Raw genomic sequence first — 18,243 nt, forward strand, 5'->3', positions numbered from 1 at the left:
GGAGCTGACACCCAGAAATGGACACTTGATTTGCTGGGGATCTCAGGCAGATCATTGGATTTCCCCCGTTTTTCAAAGAAGGGTAAGAATGCTCTCCACTCCTACCCATCACACACCAGGGCTGGGAAGAGCTTAATAAGGAGAGAGTGCTTGGTAAGGTACAGGCATTTCCTATGTAGCATGAACTTTCAGGACTGAATTAAAAATAAAATAAGCAACTGATTAGAACAGTGGTCTCCTAAGTGGATCACCCAAAGAACAATCCACTGGGATCCAGGAAGAAAATATTAGGACTTTTAATATCTTTTAACTTCCCCTTAATTTTTAGTGTTGTTTTATAACATGCATATATTTATATGTAATGTATGTGAATAAGGCATAACTAAATGGGAAACATACTGGGACTCACGTTCAAGTTTTTTACTATTATGGGAGGGAAAAATCGGAAAACGTTGCAGACCACAGGGCTGAAAAACTATGAACTCACCCGCCCAGTGGCAAAAGCTTCCAACCCACTCAGTGGGAGCTAACAGCTCGGTGCTTGGCTTACCAAAGAGAGGGTGGTAAAAATGACAAGAACGTGCAAGTACATGGTTCCTTCATCCAACCAACACTTCTAGAATGCCCACCATGAGCCAAGTACAGTGCTGAGCTCTGAGGATACACAGAGCTAAGCAGAAACAGGTCCTTTAAATCAAGCAGCTTACCAGCTAAGCAGGGGGAGAGATGCTAATTAAAACACTCACATTCAGGAATGTATAATTGCAAACTGAAGCACTTTGAAGGTAATTTCTTTAGGAGTTTTCTAACAAAAGAAGCAGACCTAGAGCTGAGGAGAGGTGGAGGGTGAAGGAGATGGTGAAGATGGCTGGACGCTAAGTAGGTGGTGGCAGCCTGGAGTAGATCTGAGCCACTGAAAGGCAGTGAGTGAGGCCAGCATGACAGGGAGGGGGCAAGGGAAGAGATGGGAGAAAGAGGCCAGCAGTGTCCAGTCCACGCAGGACCTTGTTGTTTTGCTAAGGAGTCTGGACTTTATCCTAAGAACAATGGTGTATTTTAAGTATGGGGTAACACGATTTCATCTGTGTTTTGGTAAGAGCATTCTGGCTGAAGTCTGAAGCACAGCTTCCAGGGGGCTGTGATGCAGGGAAATTAGCCGGCAAGCAGTAAAGTATTTTGAGTTGACAGAACTTGTAATGGGTAGAAAGAGGATCATGTGTGTGCATGTTAGGAGGGGGACGGAGGAGGCTGCACTGGTCATGGTTCCCTTTGAATATGCTGAATGTGAGGTGCTTTGGGGAGACTCAGGTGGAGACATCAGGTGAGTCCTGTGCCTAGTAAACAGCAGCTGCCGATGACAGAGGAAATACAGAAAAGAGGGCCCAGGGCCCAAGTATTGAGTCCAATACTTCATGGCTACAGAGGGCCAAAAGGCCACCAGAAACTGAGCAGCAGCCAGAGCTACAGGAGAAAGACCAGAGAAAGGGAGGGATGAGAGGGAAGGTATCTCATGAAGGTCAGGGTAAAAATACTGCCACTTAGGAGTCACATAAGAGAAGACAGTGAAGGCTGTTGGGGTTTTGGAAGCTGTTTAGGAAGCAGGCCAGACTGAAGAGGGCAGTAGGTGTGAGAGAAGTGAGGCAATGCAGGTCGTTACAGATGATTCACTAAGCTGCATGTAAAAGGGAAGAGATGCGCAGTTCGGCAATGAGATAAAAGAATTGAGGGAGTTTTTCCATTTGCTTAGGGATGGGAGAAACACCCTGACTGGAGCAGCAGCATCCACATGAGAGTGGCTAGGTGCCCAGAAGGAAGAGGACCAGAGAGCAGGCAGGGACGAGACCCAAAGGACAGGTGAGCTGGGCACAGACTTGGTGTAGCAATTTCTTTGGAAACCAGGAGGTTTCAATTTCTCTGCGAGGGAGGAGGTTGTGGTGGGATGGGGTAGGGAAGGTTTAAGAGGGTAAGTGGGCAGTTCGAGAAGAGTCTGGAATAGTTGCTGAGGGCAGTGACAAAAGGAGTTGCCCAGGAGAGGGGCAAGTCGTGACATTATCCTCAGCAGAAACAACCTGGCAATCCAATGCTGGGGCTGCGCCGAGTTGTTTGGATGGCATAGTTATAAACACATCTAGAAGCAACAAATTTACTGCGAAATTGCTTGTAGGGAAAAATAACTTCTGACAATTTTGAATCTATAGTTTCTAACCTCTTTTCCCATTGAAACAAATGTTACTTTTTTATATATAACGTGTCTGTTGATAACGTAAGGTTTATTTTTAAGTGAATGCCAACTGTGGTGTTTCTAAGAGAACTAACCATAATAACAACACATAACATTTATTGAGTGCTTACTGTGCGCCAGAGACCATGTGGTAGGTACAACCACGTCACTTTACACAGACAAGGAAGGAAGGTGCTATGAGGTGAAGGGGTTTGTTTGCCCAAGTGACACAGCTGAATGGGGGGGGGAGGGATGGGTAAAACACCCAGTGATCTGGGTGGGAGCAGCAGCCAAGTACACTCTTCTCTCTACAACCTTTCTCTTCCTCACTGGTAAATAAATGTGGGAGCCCCAGGCACCCTGCAAGTGTTCACCATACTAAGTGATGGCAGGCAATGGGCAATGAGGGTAGAGAGAAGGGTGGAGGAACATGCCTGACTGAGGGCCACTGGACCCACCAGCAACCCCAGACAGCATCCAGCCAGGGTGGGAATGTAGGATAATGACTCCCTAATGCCATGAGAAAGTCTGGGTTGAGAAAGACCTAGAAGGAAGAGAGCAGCCTGAAATTAAAAAAAAAGGGACTCAGAGATAAGCTGGCTTTTAAAGCAGGAGAAATCACTGACCTTCACAATGCTACAAACGGCATTCTCCCTATCAAACCACAAAATAAATACTTGAGTGTGAAAGAACCATAATATTCCCTTTTAAATGTCTTTCAAACACTAACAAGTAATGAAATCAATTTATGGGTCAAAGCCAGCACACTTTTTTTTTCAATGAACAGATAGTGTGTTTTACACAGTAAGGGGCTTGCTGTCAGTTTTTCAAATAACACGTCTGCATACGCTCACTGGGCAGTGGGGTGAAATACTTCTTCCTGTTGGGATCACAAAGTCTGAAAGCCATCGGTCTCATTCAACACCCCTATTCAGAGTGAAGAAAACAGAGACCCAGAGCAGCTGAACAACATGATCAAGGTAGTTAATAGCAAAGCTGAGAACAGCACTCAAGTCTCTAATAGTTCTCTGGTAATTTCCTCACCAAACTGGAATCTCCAAATGCAAATACTTCTGGGAAAGCCAGCCCTGACTTTATTCCATGTTAGAGTAAAAGATAGTGGAGTACAGTAAGCTGGTCTTTTAGATCTGATACCTGGAGCAAGTTTGGGTAAAGGAGAAGATAAAACGAGTGTACAAGGCAGCGGTGGAACTAAACCAAAATAAATTTGAGCGGAAACATGGGGGTTGCAGGGTGTGGCCCAGTGGGCACAGAACAGGACCTGGTATGGCAGAACAGAGACACTGTATCTTGTTTACAGACTTTGAATTGACAAGTATCAGGACAACTGGTTCTACACAAGGAGGCTGCTTCCATGTCCGGGCAGGTGGCCCAGGGCCATGGGTGCTTTGTGCATCTCTTTCGACAAATTTTATTAAATGAGAAGTTCTGAACAACAGATGCCTTCACAATTCTCCATCCCTGCCAGACGCCATCTCTTTAATGAAAACATCATTGTTGGGTATTTATCATCTGTTGTAAAATTATATTTCAGTGTAAGGTGAAGAGTCGGAGTCAGGTCCACGTTTCTCTATTTGTGGCAGGAAGGCAGTGGTGATGGGAACTAGTGGGGGGCACTTTCTAGGAGACTAGAACTAGCCAGAGCAGGGAATTGACAGGGCAGAAAGAGGGGAGGGTAGGGGAGGGCCGCAAACATCTATCTGTAAAAGAGTGCCCTCTCTGGGTACCACAGTAATGAGCCTCTTTTTTACCAAGTCAGAATTCAGGGCAAACAACTGGGCCAAGTTCATTGTACCAGGGCTCACCACCACTCAGCCACAAGTTCCCTGCTCCTTTCCTAAGTGTCTACACTGAGGTAGAGAGGGCAGGCACAGTGGAAAGGAAACGTCTGATGAGCACCCTACACACTCTCCACAAAGGATCACCAACAGCTCCAAGTTTCTATTTCAATGTGGTATGATTAATTTGGACTTAAGTTCTGGGATGACCAGCCCTCAAAGCTCAATCAGGTGCCTGTGTTACAAATACGGATTGTGTAAGTCTAGAGTAAGTCACCTTGAGAGGCTGGTGGTACAGCAGCAGCTAAGACTGGAAACAGGTTTGTTCCCTTGGATTTAGCATCTTCTCCCCCAGACCTGGCCACCCTCATATCCATTCCTTCTGTTCATTAGCTCAGGCACATGAGGCTGGAGTTAGAAAGAAGAGCTCTGAAACTCAAAGCCACTTTACTGCTGGTTTGTTCCCCAGGAAACATGAATGGTGTAAGAACAGCAGGACCAAACAATAAATTCCAGGATTATCTGTGGTTTTCAATGATCTGTGCTCTGAGGGTCTGATGTCAGCCACTGGGTACACAGCTGCTGCACCTTATGTAGACCTCGAAGCTCAAACCGTTGCAGTTCAAAGCTCCTTCCCTCTAGCTCTGAGAAGACATCTAAAATGTAAGAGCAACCATTTAACTACAAGATATGCAAAAACCTTTTGAAATATCCTGACTACGCAAGATAAAGAATTTTAGCTGGTTACACAGAGCCTCTGGATAGTAGGAACGTTCAGTTTTAAATGGGTAACAAGGGTAATTTCTCTTCTAATGCAGGTTCTTGGATTGAGTCTAATTTCCACTAGGTATCAACTAAAGGGCACACATAATAGGATTTGAAAAGCTCCCTACGACACCAACCAAATAAATGGCTTGCCATATGCCTGCTAAAAAATTTTTTTAACTCAAAACCCAGATTCCAAGGTCCTTCCCCCTAATCTACTAAAACAGAGATTACCAAACTTTTCTGTAAAGAACCAGATAGTAAACTTTACCTAAAGGCAAAACTGACAGTGCTACACAGGCATTTTCATGAGAGAAAACAAATTTCCACCATTCTTTTATTGATAAAAATATATAGAGCATAATTTTCATAATTCTTATAATAAAGGTCTAATGTAAGTAAAATTCTTTTTTGAGTGGGGGGGATACTACTTTATTTACTTAGTTGGGATTCAAAGTTAAGTGTTCCATATCATCAAATCGAGTGCAGTGTTTATATGCACAATTACTCTTAGCTCATGGGGCTGTACACAAACAGGTTCCTCAGGTGTATCTGGTGCCGGGCCACGTTTGGGACCCAATGCACTATATAACTTTCAAGGCTCTTACTGTCCCATTAAAGGGCCTCTGGTTTTACATCGGGAGGAGAGCCCAACTTTGCTGCACGCCTGCTGTCCAACTGTGCAGCTCTCTCCCCCATCCTCAGTGCCTCACTCTCACAACAGGGAGGACAGGATGTCACAGTGCTTGGCCTACCCGGAAGGAGTTGTTGGGAGGACTGAGAGGAACTGAGAGGTGTTATTAGTATACCAGTCCTAGACACTGAGGACATGCTAATTCTGTTGTTTTTTGGCTATAGATAGAGACTAGTAAAAATGAAAAATGTATTACATCCAAGGTCCCATACAAACCACTGCATAACAAGTTCCTGTTTGTCTTCTCACTACCCCAAACACATCCCTTAACACCTAAAAGGCCAGATTCATTTCAGCCTAACCAGAGGTGACACGGTAAACCAAACCCAGAAAGTGCATGGCTTCCCCTTGAAAGGTCATCCACCAAGCTGCTGGTCCTGACCAAGACCATCATTGTCTTCAACCAAGAGGCTCTCCAGTCTTCCTACCTTCCATGACAGGAAACTCACTAACTCATAAGGTGAGTTTCAAAACCACTGAAACAAAAAAGCTCTTCTTTAAGGATTTTACACAAAAAGGTGCTTCAAGAGAGGCAGCTGAGAGTTGCGGCTGAGTACAGACTACCAGCGATAAGCTGTCTTCAATTTCCTCATGTGTCACATAAGAATAATAAGAGTATCTACCTCATAGTGCTGTTGTGGGGACTAAATTAACTGATATGCACAATCCACTAAGAACTGTGCCAAGCACAGCATGGGTACAATGTTTGCATTAGCTGTTATTATTAGCTATTAGTATTCTAACCAAAAGAGGAGCTCAGAGTTGTGCCCCATGGCACCCCAGTATCTCTCAGGGAGTAACACTGTCATGGGCTAAGCACCTGAGTGAGGGCCAGCTCAAGCCAGCTTTGTCACTTAACTGACTAAATAGAATTATTATTTCTGTTTTCCAGGTAAGGAAACCAAGATTCAAAAAGGTAGGTTAGGCTGACCTGCCTGAGGTCATGGGGGCAGGTTAACTTACCTTATTACCTTTCTGTGGCAGGGGGAATTCAAACTCAGGTCTGTGTGGTTCCAGAACCGAGATTCACTGTGGACTCAGCCCCCAGACTCAAAGCTACCATCAGCAGCAGCACTTCAGTAACAAAACATAACTGACCATGACTACCCTGAGCTCACGTTCAATTTTCTGCCTGTGAATTCCTGGTTAGCTTGCATAAACTGGAATTAATATCAGGCTACTTGAACTCAATTAGGCAGTAAGTCAGACTGGAAAACATCATGCGGTGTATTCCAAAGGTCAAAGTTAAATCTGGCTTACTGGGCAGCCTTTGCCCAGCACTGCTATGAAAGCTAGTCTCTATGCAGACACCGGTTTAACCAGTGAGGTGTTTAATCAGCATCCTACCGCCTTTAAAAAGTCCCAGAGAGATGCCACCTACAGGACGCCTTGTCTACCTCTGCAGTCAATAGCCAGAGAAAGGCAGTCGGCAAAAAGACATCACTTTTTAAAAAGCAAACCATATTCCCTTCTCTTTTCTGTTTATGGTTACATTTGCTACTGTAGGTGCCTTCCCGTTGGAAAAAATAAAAGGAGGAGGGCAGAGAAGAACGAAGGGGGGCTCCCCTAGCAGCCTGCAGGGCGCTGCAACACCCACCTGAAACACCGAGCAAGACCTACCTTCCCCGTAGAGCCCAGCCTGAGGGCGTTTCCCCAACTACTTCATAACTCGGTCCCTCCCGGGCAGCGGCTGCTGTCCTTGGCTTCAGTTGGGGGCCTGTAGAGTTGCGTGCGTGTTCCCTCCCAAAAAAGAAACCTCCTGTTCAATTTCTTTCCCCACCCTGCTATCAGTTCCGAGGAGTGAATAAACACCCAGGGGAATCAGTTCTTTAGGGCCACATTTAACTACGTCTAAACGGCTGCAGGAGGAAGGGCGAATTACTGAAGAGAAGATGGGGGAGGGAGCACCACCGGGGGTAGGGGGAAGCGCTGGAACGAAAAATCGTCGCCCTCCCAGTACGAGGGCAATTGCTACGCCCCAGCAAAGCCTCAGGCCGGTGGCACCGGGAGGAAACACTCACAGGGGCCCCAACCACATCTGAGGGTCCCGGGGCCAGCTCCCCTTGCTGCCTTCACGTCCAGGCCCGTCGGGGTGATGGCGCAAGGCTCTGCTTCCCCCCACCCCCAAGCGACAACAGCCGCGGTGACAAAATGGCAGCCTGGCGCCCGCCAGTCGTGCCACAAGCAAGCAGGGCCCTGGCGGCTGCCCCTGCCCCCCAATAACGCTTTGGCACCCTTCGGGCTCGGCCTCGGGTGGGCCTGACCGTTAAAGAAATAATAAATAAAACACCTCGAGCTCCAAACCAGCTCCGGACACCCAAAGACCCGCACGGGGCCAACCAACGCGCCCACGCCCCGGCCGGCCCGCACCAGGCCCAGCCACCCTCCCGCCACAGCCTGCAGGGAGCCCAGGGCCCGCATTCTGGGCCCGCGCTCGGCGCCGGCCCGCACTATGGGGGAGGGGCGGGGCGGGCCGCGCGAGACCCGGGAAACATGGCTGCTCGTCCTATTTCAGCGTCGCGGCGTGGCCACCGGCCTCCGGACCGGAGTTGGGAGAGGCTCGGAAGGTGGGTCTGTGGGGGCCCTTGAGGGCCGCGCGGTGGGCACGGGAGGAGGGGGCGCCGTCCGGGCGCTATTTGTCTTAAGAACGTTAAAAAAAATAGTTCCTCCTCCCCCACCTCTTTTGTCCCTCATTAGCTAGCTTTCTCCCCCTCCTCCCCAAACGTGCAGAAAGTGCCCCCTCCACTTTGAACCCCACCTGGCCTTGAGGCCCTGGGCAAGCGCGTGGGCAGAGAGCCTGGGTGGCGAGGGGGCGAAGCGTGAGAAATCACTCCCAGCTCGGCGCGCTCCCCTCCCCCCAACACACACTCGGGGAAGTTTAAAGAGCCGGTTCGACCCGCTTTCTAGCTCGCTCCCAGTTGGCCAGCAGCGTGGATGGGGTTGGCCAGGTGATCCGAGTCCCCACACAGCCACCCGCAGAGACCCAGGCCCCCTGCTCGGCGCCATTCCCCCTCCGCACAGGGGGCTTCCGGAAAGTACGCGCGAAGACCGAGGCTCGGGCCTCCTCCCCCACCACCACACCCAGCCCCCCCCCAAAATCCTCCGGCTGGGGGTTCGAGCCAGGATGAAACCGACCAGAAAAAAGCAAGCCGCCAGCAAATTGTTCGAGGCAACTCTTGCCTTTTCCGCCGGGCACCCCTCCCCGCCCTCCGCCACCCCCTCCCCGCCCTGCGCGCCATCAGGCACTGCACGTCTACAGTCCACAGCTGCGTTATGATGGGGAGAGGCACAAAAAGGATCTTGTTTTCAAAAGTCTCACTCAGGTTTGGGGGAGGAACTAGAGGAAAGAGGAAGCAAGGCCTGTCTTAGCCAGGGATTCGGGTTTTAACCAGCTGGAGGGGCGACAGGTCACACCGTGTTCCCCCAACTCTGGAACCCTGGCCACTAAGGCTGAAGCGAAGGCCCTCCCCGCTGGTGTTCTCCTGGTCCCCCCACCCCCAGGGGCGACTAAAGGAGTCGGAAAGCGTCTCTGCCTCAGACCTAGGTTCTCCGCAGAGCCGCCAACTCGCATAAAACACTGTTTGAAAGCGAGAGGGAGCCAGAAAAACAAAACAAAACAAAAACAAAAAACGAGCGTTCGAGTACCCACCCTGGCCTTCCCCCTCCTTGAGGTGGGCTTTCGTTGAGCCTCCCAGTTCCCAGCCGTGTAAGTTTCCTTCGGCCCTACTCCTGCCGCTGCCCAATCAATAACGGCGACGGGAAGGCAAACTCCCATCCCAAACTGCGTGTTCGCTATGCCCGCATCAATCTGGACCCAGCCAATACCCACCACGGGCACCAGCTCCGGGCAGCTCGCGTCCTGACAAAGTTTCCTGTACCCATTTATTAGCCAGGTGGCTGCCCAGGAGCCCACCCTAGAGAAAGGCCGGGGACACCAGGGTTTGAAGGCTGGCATCCGGAAAGAACAGGGGCGAGGGGGGGACCGGGACGTAGCCTTTGGGTAACTTGCAATAGCGATCGCTCGAGGTGGGGAGGCGCGGGGATTATCGGTGCCTTCGCACGTTCGAAAATCCCTCCCTCTCTCCTTCCAATTTTTCCTGCCTTCCTAAGGAAAGGAAGAAATATCAGCATCTGGCCCGAAGGTGGGGTGGAAAGAGTGAGGGAGAAAGAGGAGGAGAGGAAGGAGGCAGAGAAAGGGAGGGAGGGAGAGAAAGGGCGCGTTCACGAACACTACAAAGTTACAAATATGGCTCCCCCGTCTCTCGCCTCATCACTGCAAAGAAATGAAGACGCACTTTAAACTCGAGCCATTCCCAACTCCACTGCAGCCCCTTCCCCACGCGCTCTCCCTGGGGGCCTCGGCCCACATTTATCAGAAACTAAACCGGACTCGCGGAGCCCAAAACTTATTGTGTGTGCGCGAGGGAGAGAGAAAGGGAGGGGGAAGGCGCGGGAGGGGGCTAGAGGGGGGTATTCATTTATAAAATATAAACCCCCTTTTTTGTTGTTGTTAAATCCAGGAGACAGCCCCTCTCCTCCTCCTCCCTCGTTAATCTTTTCCCCCAGACGGAGTCATGGGAGCAGCGAGCTCAGAGGGTCATTTCGCCTCATTCTCTCCGACCCAAACGCGTGCGCCCGCTGGCCCCCGATGGGTGCACACTTGCACGCACACTCGCACCCACACTCGCACACGCGGGAGCACACGCACAGGTAGTCACACACCAAGGGCAGCGGCGGCGGCAGCCGGAACATGCTCGGATGGCATTGCAACCCCCAACCTTGTAATTCATTTGCAGTCCGACCCCCAAACCCATACCTCCCAGGCACCCCCCCTCAAAAAAAAAGTGCCTCACCCCGCAACGCACACACACACACAGACACACACACACACACAAAGTAGGAGAATGGACCGACAGAGATATTTTTGGCAAATGCTCACATCAGAGGGCGTCCTGTTCCGCAGCTCTAAATGAATCCGTTTGTCCATTTCCATCTCTCGCGCTCTCTCTGCAGAGGCTCCCGCGCCGGCGGAATTCAATCAATAAACCCCGAACCCACGGCCGCGCGTTTTAGGACTTTGAAGGCTCAACCAGCTCCGCTCGGTTCTCGAGCCCCCAGCACCCGCGGCGCACACAAACCTGATCACGGTGGAGGCGGGATTTGCGGTCGCACGGATGAGCGGCAGCAGCCTCAGCCAATCGATGCCGAGGATCTCCGAGGAACAGCCAGTGGTGGCAGCGGCGGGGGGGGAAGGGGCCAATGGGCGGGCTACGCAGCCGGCCAGAGAGGCTCAGCCATTTGGTTGTGGTGCCGGAGACGGACCTCTTTAGATTTCTGGGCGGCTGAGGAACGCGGCTGCAGCTCCGCGGCTGAGCGAGGGGGGTGGGAGGAATGGCGGGGGAAGGGAAGGTGACTGCCTCGAGAGCCGAGCCGCCCGGCCTCGCCAGCCCGCCGCCGCCTCAGCGTTTGGCCGGGGGCGGGGCCGCAGGTGCGTTATACGAGGGGGAGGGGCGCGGCCGGAGGGGTCGGGTCGGGGTCCTAGCCGAACCGCGGGCGTCGCGGGGCTGCCCTAGGCCTGCGCGCGCCGCCACACCGGGTTGCGGAAGGAGGCGGGCAGCGCGAGGTCTAGGAGCAGCCGGCTGCCGGGCGGGCGGATAAAAGGCCTGGGAAGAGGAGGAGGGGTATAGGGTGTTGTGTGTTTGGCGGGGAGGGAGGAGGGCTGGTCGTTTTGGGGGTCCGAGTGGCGGAGTTGGTGGTGCTTGGCAGCGGATCCCCATCATCTTTGTGAGATCCCAACTCCGGCTGTGGCTCACAACCCGCGCTTGCCTTCGCTTCCAGCCTCGTCCTAGTCCAGCCGCAGCCACCGGCGTCCCTCGAATAAATAAGTAAATAAAAGCAAGTTGCGTCCACCTTTGGATGACTTACCTCGCGGTCTCCACCCTTTTCTCGGAGGGGCATTTCAAATTGCTGTCATATAAGGTCATTTAAGGAGGAGTGATCACCAAGAGGCACCCAGTATCTTGTTTAGTCAATAAATGAATGATGATCATGGATTATGAACTGTTGGCTGGATGTATAGAATATTTAAAAGTGGAAAAGGAAGGTGCTACTAACTCCTGGTTTTCTGGACCGAACAATTTATGGGCTTTATAGACCTAGTGAAAGAAAACGGCGCAGTTTGGTCTAATCGTCCACCTGAGTCATATGGTTCAATTTGGGTTGCCATAGCGGCTCTACTTGGAGCACTTTATCAGGTTTTTTGGTTTGCGTGCTTTGGGTTTTTCGAATCACATTAATTGTAAGAGACTTTAAAGCCTCAATTCTTAGTGGGTTACCAACTTGTGCGCGCAGGCTTAGGATCTTGTCCTGTACTAAGTTGGCTGCCTATGGCTGTTAATAGATCATGGGGATTGTTGTCAACAAGGACAGATATATCTTGACTCTTCCATGCACTGTTTTTCAATGCTTCTATTTCTAAACGTCTACACTCCCCATACACTTTAAGGCAGTTTTTCTGTTTGGCTACATGTATGTTCAAGGAAGTGGGTTCAAGGGAGAGATAAATCAGTATGTATGTAGCAAATTTGAAATGCTACATAACACCAGTACAGTTTCATTCTTAGGCTTATAAAGTTTAGGAGGAAATAAAAAGTGACAGAAACTAAATAAAACGCACATACAGAATGCTTACACTGGGGAGAAAGGTTGTAGTAACTTTAATATTGTAACCCGATGGATTACAGGAGTAAAATCCTGCAACTAAGCATTTTACTCAATAAATTCTTTCAGATAAAATAAGTGCAATTTGAAAGTGATCATGTTTATTCTTTGAGTAGCTAGGAAATGGGGAATAAAAATGTAAAGTCATTGTTTTAGTTTATATGGGCATATATAGTATAGTTATTTCACTTAGCTGACATGTTTTCCTCAATTTTACTGAAGTCAATGTGTGTAGTTGGAGTTTATTCTTTTTAAAATTATACTGGCTTTGTTATATGAGGGGGGAATTCAAAGTACCAGAATTTACTTATAAAAAATTGTGTATCCTTACATGTTTAAACTTCTGTCACCTTCAAAGTACTCTCCATTTGATGCAATACACTTATCGAGACCTTTTTTGAACTCATCGATTTTGATGCCTTTTAGTGCTTCTGCTGTTTTTTGTTTCACCCCTTCCATACTGGCAAAATGTTTCCGTGTGAGGACTTTTTTTATTCAGGAAAACCACAACAAAAATAGTCAATTGGGATGAGATTGGGTGAATAGGGAGGGTGGGGCACCAGGGTCATGCTGGTTTTTTGGTCAAAAACTGCTGAACACACAGCATGGTGTGGGCAGGTGCGATCGATCATAAATCACCCATCATGAAATGGACAAACACTTTGAAAGAGTCTTCAAAAAAATAAATTCACTGAAGCTGAAAGCAGCCTCTCACAACAATGCCAGCTAGTACACTGATACAGATGGGTTCCTAGAACACACATAGTGGGGGAACCCTGTACCATACGACATGCCCGCCCTCCAGAAGATAATTCCACTTTTGTTTGGGTCCCCCTTCATAAAACATATTGGACCCCAAATTACCTGTTTGCCAGAGCCAGTTGTTCTTTCTGGGTATGGTATTTAAAGTTGTTCCAAAACAGAGCTCTCCATCATAAACACATTAAGTCAATATGAGGTGTAGAATATGTAATATATAGGAGTCCTGAAGTTTATGTTCTCTGATGGTAGAACCTTCCATTTAAATATTTAATCCTAGTTAAGTCCACACCTTTAGCAATGTGATTTGGGACAGTGCCTTTCCAGAGAAGTAATGCCTTAAAAGCCAACCAGTCAAATGCAGGGATATTGCTCATCCACCTCTGCTAAACAGAAGCAGATAGCTCACTTTAATTGTGCAAAGACTGAAGAAGATGCCTTGGGAGCCCAAACCTCCATTAAAGAAAGTGAACAGATACAAATTAAAATTAGGATTGAAAAAATCATGGCTTGATCACTAAATCAAAATATTAAATGTAAGTTGTTTTTAGAAGAACCTTACCTTTATATATTTTTGTAACAACTTTTGTACTGGTGTTAGAAATTGAAAGAAGGCTTTGCCAGATGTCAATCATTACAGATGTGGAAATGTCCAAAAGATGTATATAACTGAATGCTTAACATCCCATCTTTCTAGCATACTTTGAAAGAAAAGATTTCCTCTCATTTTTACAAATAGATTTATTTGTAGTTTAAGTGAAATTTTAATCATTTTGATTTTCTTATCAAAAGAAAATAGGAAGATAGCTAGAACTCAGTCATTTGCCCCACAGTACTTAACCAAACATCAAAAACAAAAAAACAAAAAACCCTTGCTGTTTCACAAGGCTTGAACTCATCGATTTTGATGCCTTTTAGTGCTTCTGCTGTTTTTTGTTTCACCCCTTCCATACTGGCAAAATGTTTCCGTGTGAGGACTTTTTTTATTCAGGAAAACCACAACAAAAATAGTCAATTGGGATGAGATTGGGTGAATAGGGAGATTGGGTGAATTGCATTGTTTCTTAAATTACATTTCATTGCATGTCATAGTAGTAAATCTGCTCTGAATGGCTCTGCATATTGCACATCTGAAGATGTAGTAAGAAAAGAAACTCCCTATCAAGTAATCTTGGCTAAATTTTGATGTGGAGTGGGAATAGAGTGAGTGATGATTCTACAATGGGAGTGAGATTGTGAAAGATGGAGAGTCTGTAACCTCTGGAACTGGATTTGATTCACACCAAGAGTAATAAATGAGATACAATTCAAAGGTTTGATCCCCTCCGGAAAAAGATAGACTTAAGTACTGAAAGATGTCTTCCTGCCTTCCAGAACACTTTCCATGAAGAACCAGCCCAAACAAATAAGCAGCCTATCTTGTGCTCTAGGAGGTTTGAGCAATGTGTGTCCTTAACTTCTTGATACCTGTTGGAAAGTAGTATTTTATAAATAACCTGCATTCATCCTGCTGCTCTTTTAGCTCATTTGCTTTTGACCTCTAAAAATGGAAGACCCTCTAGGTAGCATCCTTTTTATAAATTAAGCTAATGTATTCACAGTTCAGCTTTTTGTCTTCAGTTTGAGTCACGGACACTGGAACCTGGCCATAATACTTTTTTACCTACATAATGGTTTTGCTACCTGGACCCCAAAAGACAGTGATATGGAAAGACTCTACCTTTAATTATGTTCTCTTTATCTTTCTTTATAAATAGGTTTTAGAAATGGAGATTATTCTTTGAAATCCATGGTAATAAGTGTGAGACTGCTACTGCATTTTGATTTGAATAGCAAAGGAATGTTGAGGCCCAGCATCTAAAAAGTTAAACTTGTTTGCCTGATAAAGCATTAGATGGTTTTACTTTTAAATTATTGAATAGTTACCTTGTTAATGGCAGGTTGTAGAGAAAAAGCACTTGTAGGTAGAAATCACATGCGATTTTAAAAGTAATAGTAAAAATCTTAGAACCAACTTAAAGGTGAAAACAAAGACTTATCACCTGTGCACTTGTTTGGAAATCACTAGAAATTCTGTGATTCTACTTCTTAAATAGATTTGGTAAAAGAAGTTGTCATAAGAGGATAGTTTGTTTACCACTCACCAGGAAGAAAACCAGAGCCATAAGCTCTTATTTTTAGTATTAAAATATGGCCATAAAAGAAAAAAGATGTTTTAAAGGCAGTGGAATGTGAAGTCATAGTACAAGACAGTAACTAAAGGCAATCTTCGTTGAAAAAACAGAAATGCAATTAGTTTAGAATCTACTAGTTCATTCCAATCTGTCTGGGGTTGAAATTTACCTCTGAAGAAAAAGTTACTAAAGTATATTAAGATATGAGATAGAGAACAAACTTCCTAAGAACTTTTAACATATTTACTATTTGCAAATAGTGTTTATAATTTTAAGCGTATATGGTAAAATTGCCTTCTCAAATCATGTACTTTGATATAGCGGTTCTCATTTATATCTAGAAGTAATTATGTAATTTCAAATATATACTACAACTCTTCTTGAATTAGAAATCAATTTCATGCATCCTGAGAAATTAGTAATTTTTTAAAATGTATTTCTAATTGAAATAGTAGGTCCTCAGGACAGAATACCTATACCCTAAACTTTTCCTGGAAATTCTGAATCCTAGCAACTTTAGTATGAAAATTACGCATTCACTTGTGCATGACCAAATGAGACAGCCGTGTTAGGTGTTTGAGGACTCTCACCCAGCAGAGTCCTCGTACACACTTTGCTCTGCTGGATTGCTTTTTTTGTCCCAAGAATTTACCAAAAATCATTTTATATGCCTTCTGTGTATGAGAATTGTATTACTTCTACATATATTCATTCAAAGGCAACCTGAGTAACTGACAGATACTTTTCACCAGGCTGGACCAGCTCATGCCTGTGTCCATGTTCATGTGGAGAGGCAGTGCTGCAGGATGAGGCAGAACAGCAGGCGAATAACAAGCATGTTGATCACAGCGTGGAAGCACTTTTTACAAAAGCTAGTGAAAGAAAGGATATATTCATGTGCCCAGGAAAAAAGTGGGAGAGTATACACCAGGAAGCATTTTTTTCTTTTTACCAAGCTTTTCTATGGGTAATGGGGTTGCAGTGTTGTTGTTTTTTGTTTTGTTTTGTCAATATTTTCTAAGTTTTTCAGTTGATAAATAATTTTGCAACACAAAAGTTATTTTTAGTGGAAATATGTAGATATAGCAGATTTGGGGTATGTGTTCGTGCTAGTCAAAATTCTTGGTTGCAGGCAGTGGAAACTTTCCCTGACCAATGCAAGCAGAATGCAATTTCTTGTAACTATCACGGGACCAAAGAACATGGTCCAAGAAAAGAGGAGGAAACAGGAAAAGCTGCACAGTCTGGAGCAGCCAAGATGGTGCTCCAGGTGTAGTCTGCAGAGGACCCCACACCTTGTAAGTTATCTCTTGAAGCTATGGACTCTGCACCTCTCCATTGCTGCAAATGATCTCTCAGGAGCCTCGGTTTTTATGTCACTCCCTCAAGATTCAAACCACTTAACGGAAATATTTGCAAATTTCCCAACTATCAGAGAGAAAAGATTGCCCCCTTTAGCTTCTACAGTGGGTGTGTGACACTGCCTCCGACCTACTTTAGGATTGTCCCCCCACTCCTGAAAAGTATTCTGGTGGTAGGTGACCAAAACCCAAATCCACCAGAATGTTCTGATGAAACAATACTGTGAAAGCTTTCATGATCCCAATTACCCATCTTAGCTCCTTTCTTGCTCCCAATTACTTGGCAGGAAGAGACTTGATATGGCCTGAATGTTTTTATCCCCTCCTCCTGCCAATCTGTACGTTGAGATCCTAATCCTCAAAGTGATGGTATTCGGAGGTGGGACCTCTTCCTAACAGGAGGCAATTAGGTGTGAGCCCTCATGATTGCAGTTAGGGCCCTTATTAAGAGGCCCTACAGAGCTCCCTAGCCTTTCCTGTAGGTAAGCAGGGCTGTCAAAACTCATTTTCATGGGGCCACATCTGTCTGGAGGCTGCCTTCAAAGGGCCGAATGTACTGTATTTTTTGGACTATAAGATACCCCCCCCCCCCAACAATTTGGGAGGAATAATGGTTGTTAATGCTGTTGTTGAGTTCTGCTTACATTTACACTGCTGAAATATTTATGTTATTAAATACTTTGCCACATTTTTTGCTTCAAAAATTTTTTCCCTATTTTCCTCTAAAACCTAGGTGTGTCTTATGGTCCAAAAAACCAGTAATTTTAGGACTGTATAAATGTAGCTATTCCTTAACTAGGGGCAAGGAGGTTGGCACTGCCACCAGGTAGAAACAAGGTGCCAGGTCAGATAAAACAAGGTGGAGGGCCGGGTTCGGCCCTCGGGCCTTGTGTTTGCCATCTCTGATGGAAGGAGATAGCCAGAAGTCAGTAACCTGAAAGGGTCTTCACCTGACCATGCTAGCACCTTATCCTGGACTTCCAGCCTCCAGAGTGTGAGAAATAAATGGTTTTTTAATTTATAAACCATGCAACCTGTGCTGTTTTGTTCCTATAGCCCAAACAGACTAAGACAAGGCTGCATCACCTATTTAGGATCAACCTAAAAGAGCTACTATCTGGAACCCTTAATTTTCTTTCAAGTGCTTCCTTTTCCAAATCCTAGGCCAGAAGAAACAATATATTATTATTGATGTCAGTGATAATGAAGCAGAACTGATAGTGACTTCGAGATTTTGAGAAGGATGCCCAGTAGAGCTATTTGATTTAAAATGATAAGAAATTTCATCCTAAGGTATACACTAAAGATAGAATATCTACATGTTGTATTTCATGAGTAAATGCAGAGACCTCCAGATATCAAGTGCTATGAGATCCTGAGTAGAGACGCATCACTGCTGATGGGCTTCTGTCTGCCACTCTGCTCACAGGCCAGGCTCAAGTGCAATACTAAACTGAAGGGTATGAGATTTGTAGTACAAATTTATTGGAAGAAGGCAAGTGGTCACAGGCTAAATAATGGTTCTTAAAAGAAGTCAGTCACTTTTAAGGACAATTTTGAAGGAAAAAAATACTGATGGTGAAAGAAATACAAAAACCACAAACACATCAAAGAGACCCATATTCCTGGGAACAAAGAAAAAGATCATAAAGGATCTGCTTAGAAAACATATTAATCCTGGGATCTTGTTCTCTTTCCTCCTGCCCCCCATCAGCTCAGGTCACTTAGCTTAGATTGTTCTGTAGCTAAG

At 46.3% G+C, this 18,243-nt stretch overlaps 1 protein-coding gene and 2 long non-coding RNA genes across 3 annotated transcripts in view; 1 reads left to right on the forward strand and 2 right to left on the reverse strand.

Annotated features, from left to right (window-relative positions):
• ANP32A (acidic nuclear phosphoprotein 32 family member A) overlaps positions 1 to 10,611 on the reverse strand; it is a 37,836-nt gene extending 27,225 nt beyond the window's left edge. The window contains exon 1 of the mRNA XM_028505777.2: positions 10,419 to 10,611. Within this exon, the coding sequence (XP_028361578.1) occupies positions 10,419 to 10,472 (54 nt within the window). The 5' untranslated portion in view covers positions 10,473 to 10,611. The remainder of the gene's footprint in view (positions 1 to 10,418) is intronic.
• On the reverse strand, positions 4,463 to 7,494 carry LOC118496804. The gene is made up of 2 exons (XR_004899361.1): positions 7,100 to 7,494; positions 4,463 to 4,676 (listed from the first exon to the last, which is right to left on the reverse strand). It is a non-coding gene; the product is annotated as an uncharacterized LOC118496804 (long non-coding RNA).
• A 181-nt stretch (positions 10,612 to 10,792) lies between the features above and the next one.
• LOC118496802 lies at positions 10,793 to 11,530 on the forward strand. Its single transcript, XR_004899359.1, has 2 exons — positions 10,793 to 10,967; positions 11,318 to 11,530. It is a non-coding gene; the product is annotated as an uncharacterized LOC118496802 (long non-coding RNA).
• Positions 11,531 to 18,243: the final 6,713 nt, after the last annotated feature.

This window comes from Phyllostomus discolor, chromosome 1 (genome assembly GCF_004126475.2).
Source record: "Phyllostomus discolor isolate MPI-MPIP mPhyDis1 chromosome 1, mPhyDis1.pri.v3, whole genome shotgun sequence".
In the NCBI taxonomy this organism is placed as follows: Eukaryota; Metazoa; Chordata; class Mammalia; order Chiroptera; family Phyllostomidae; genus Phyllostomus; species Phyllostomus discolor.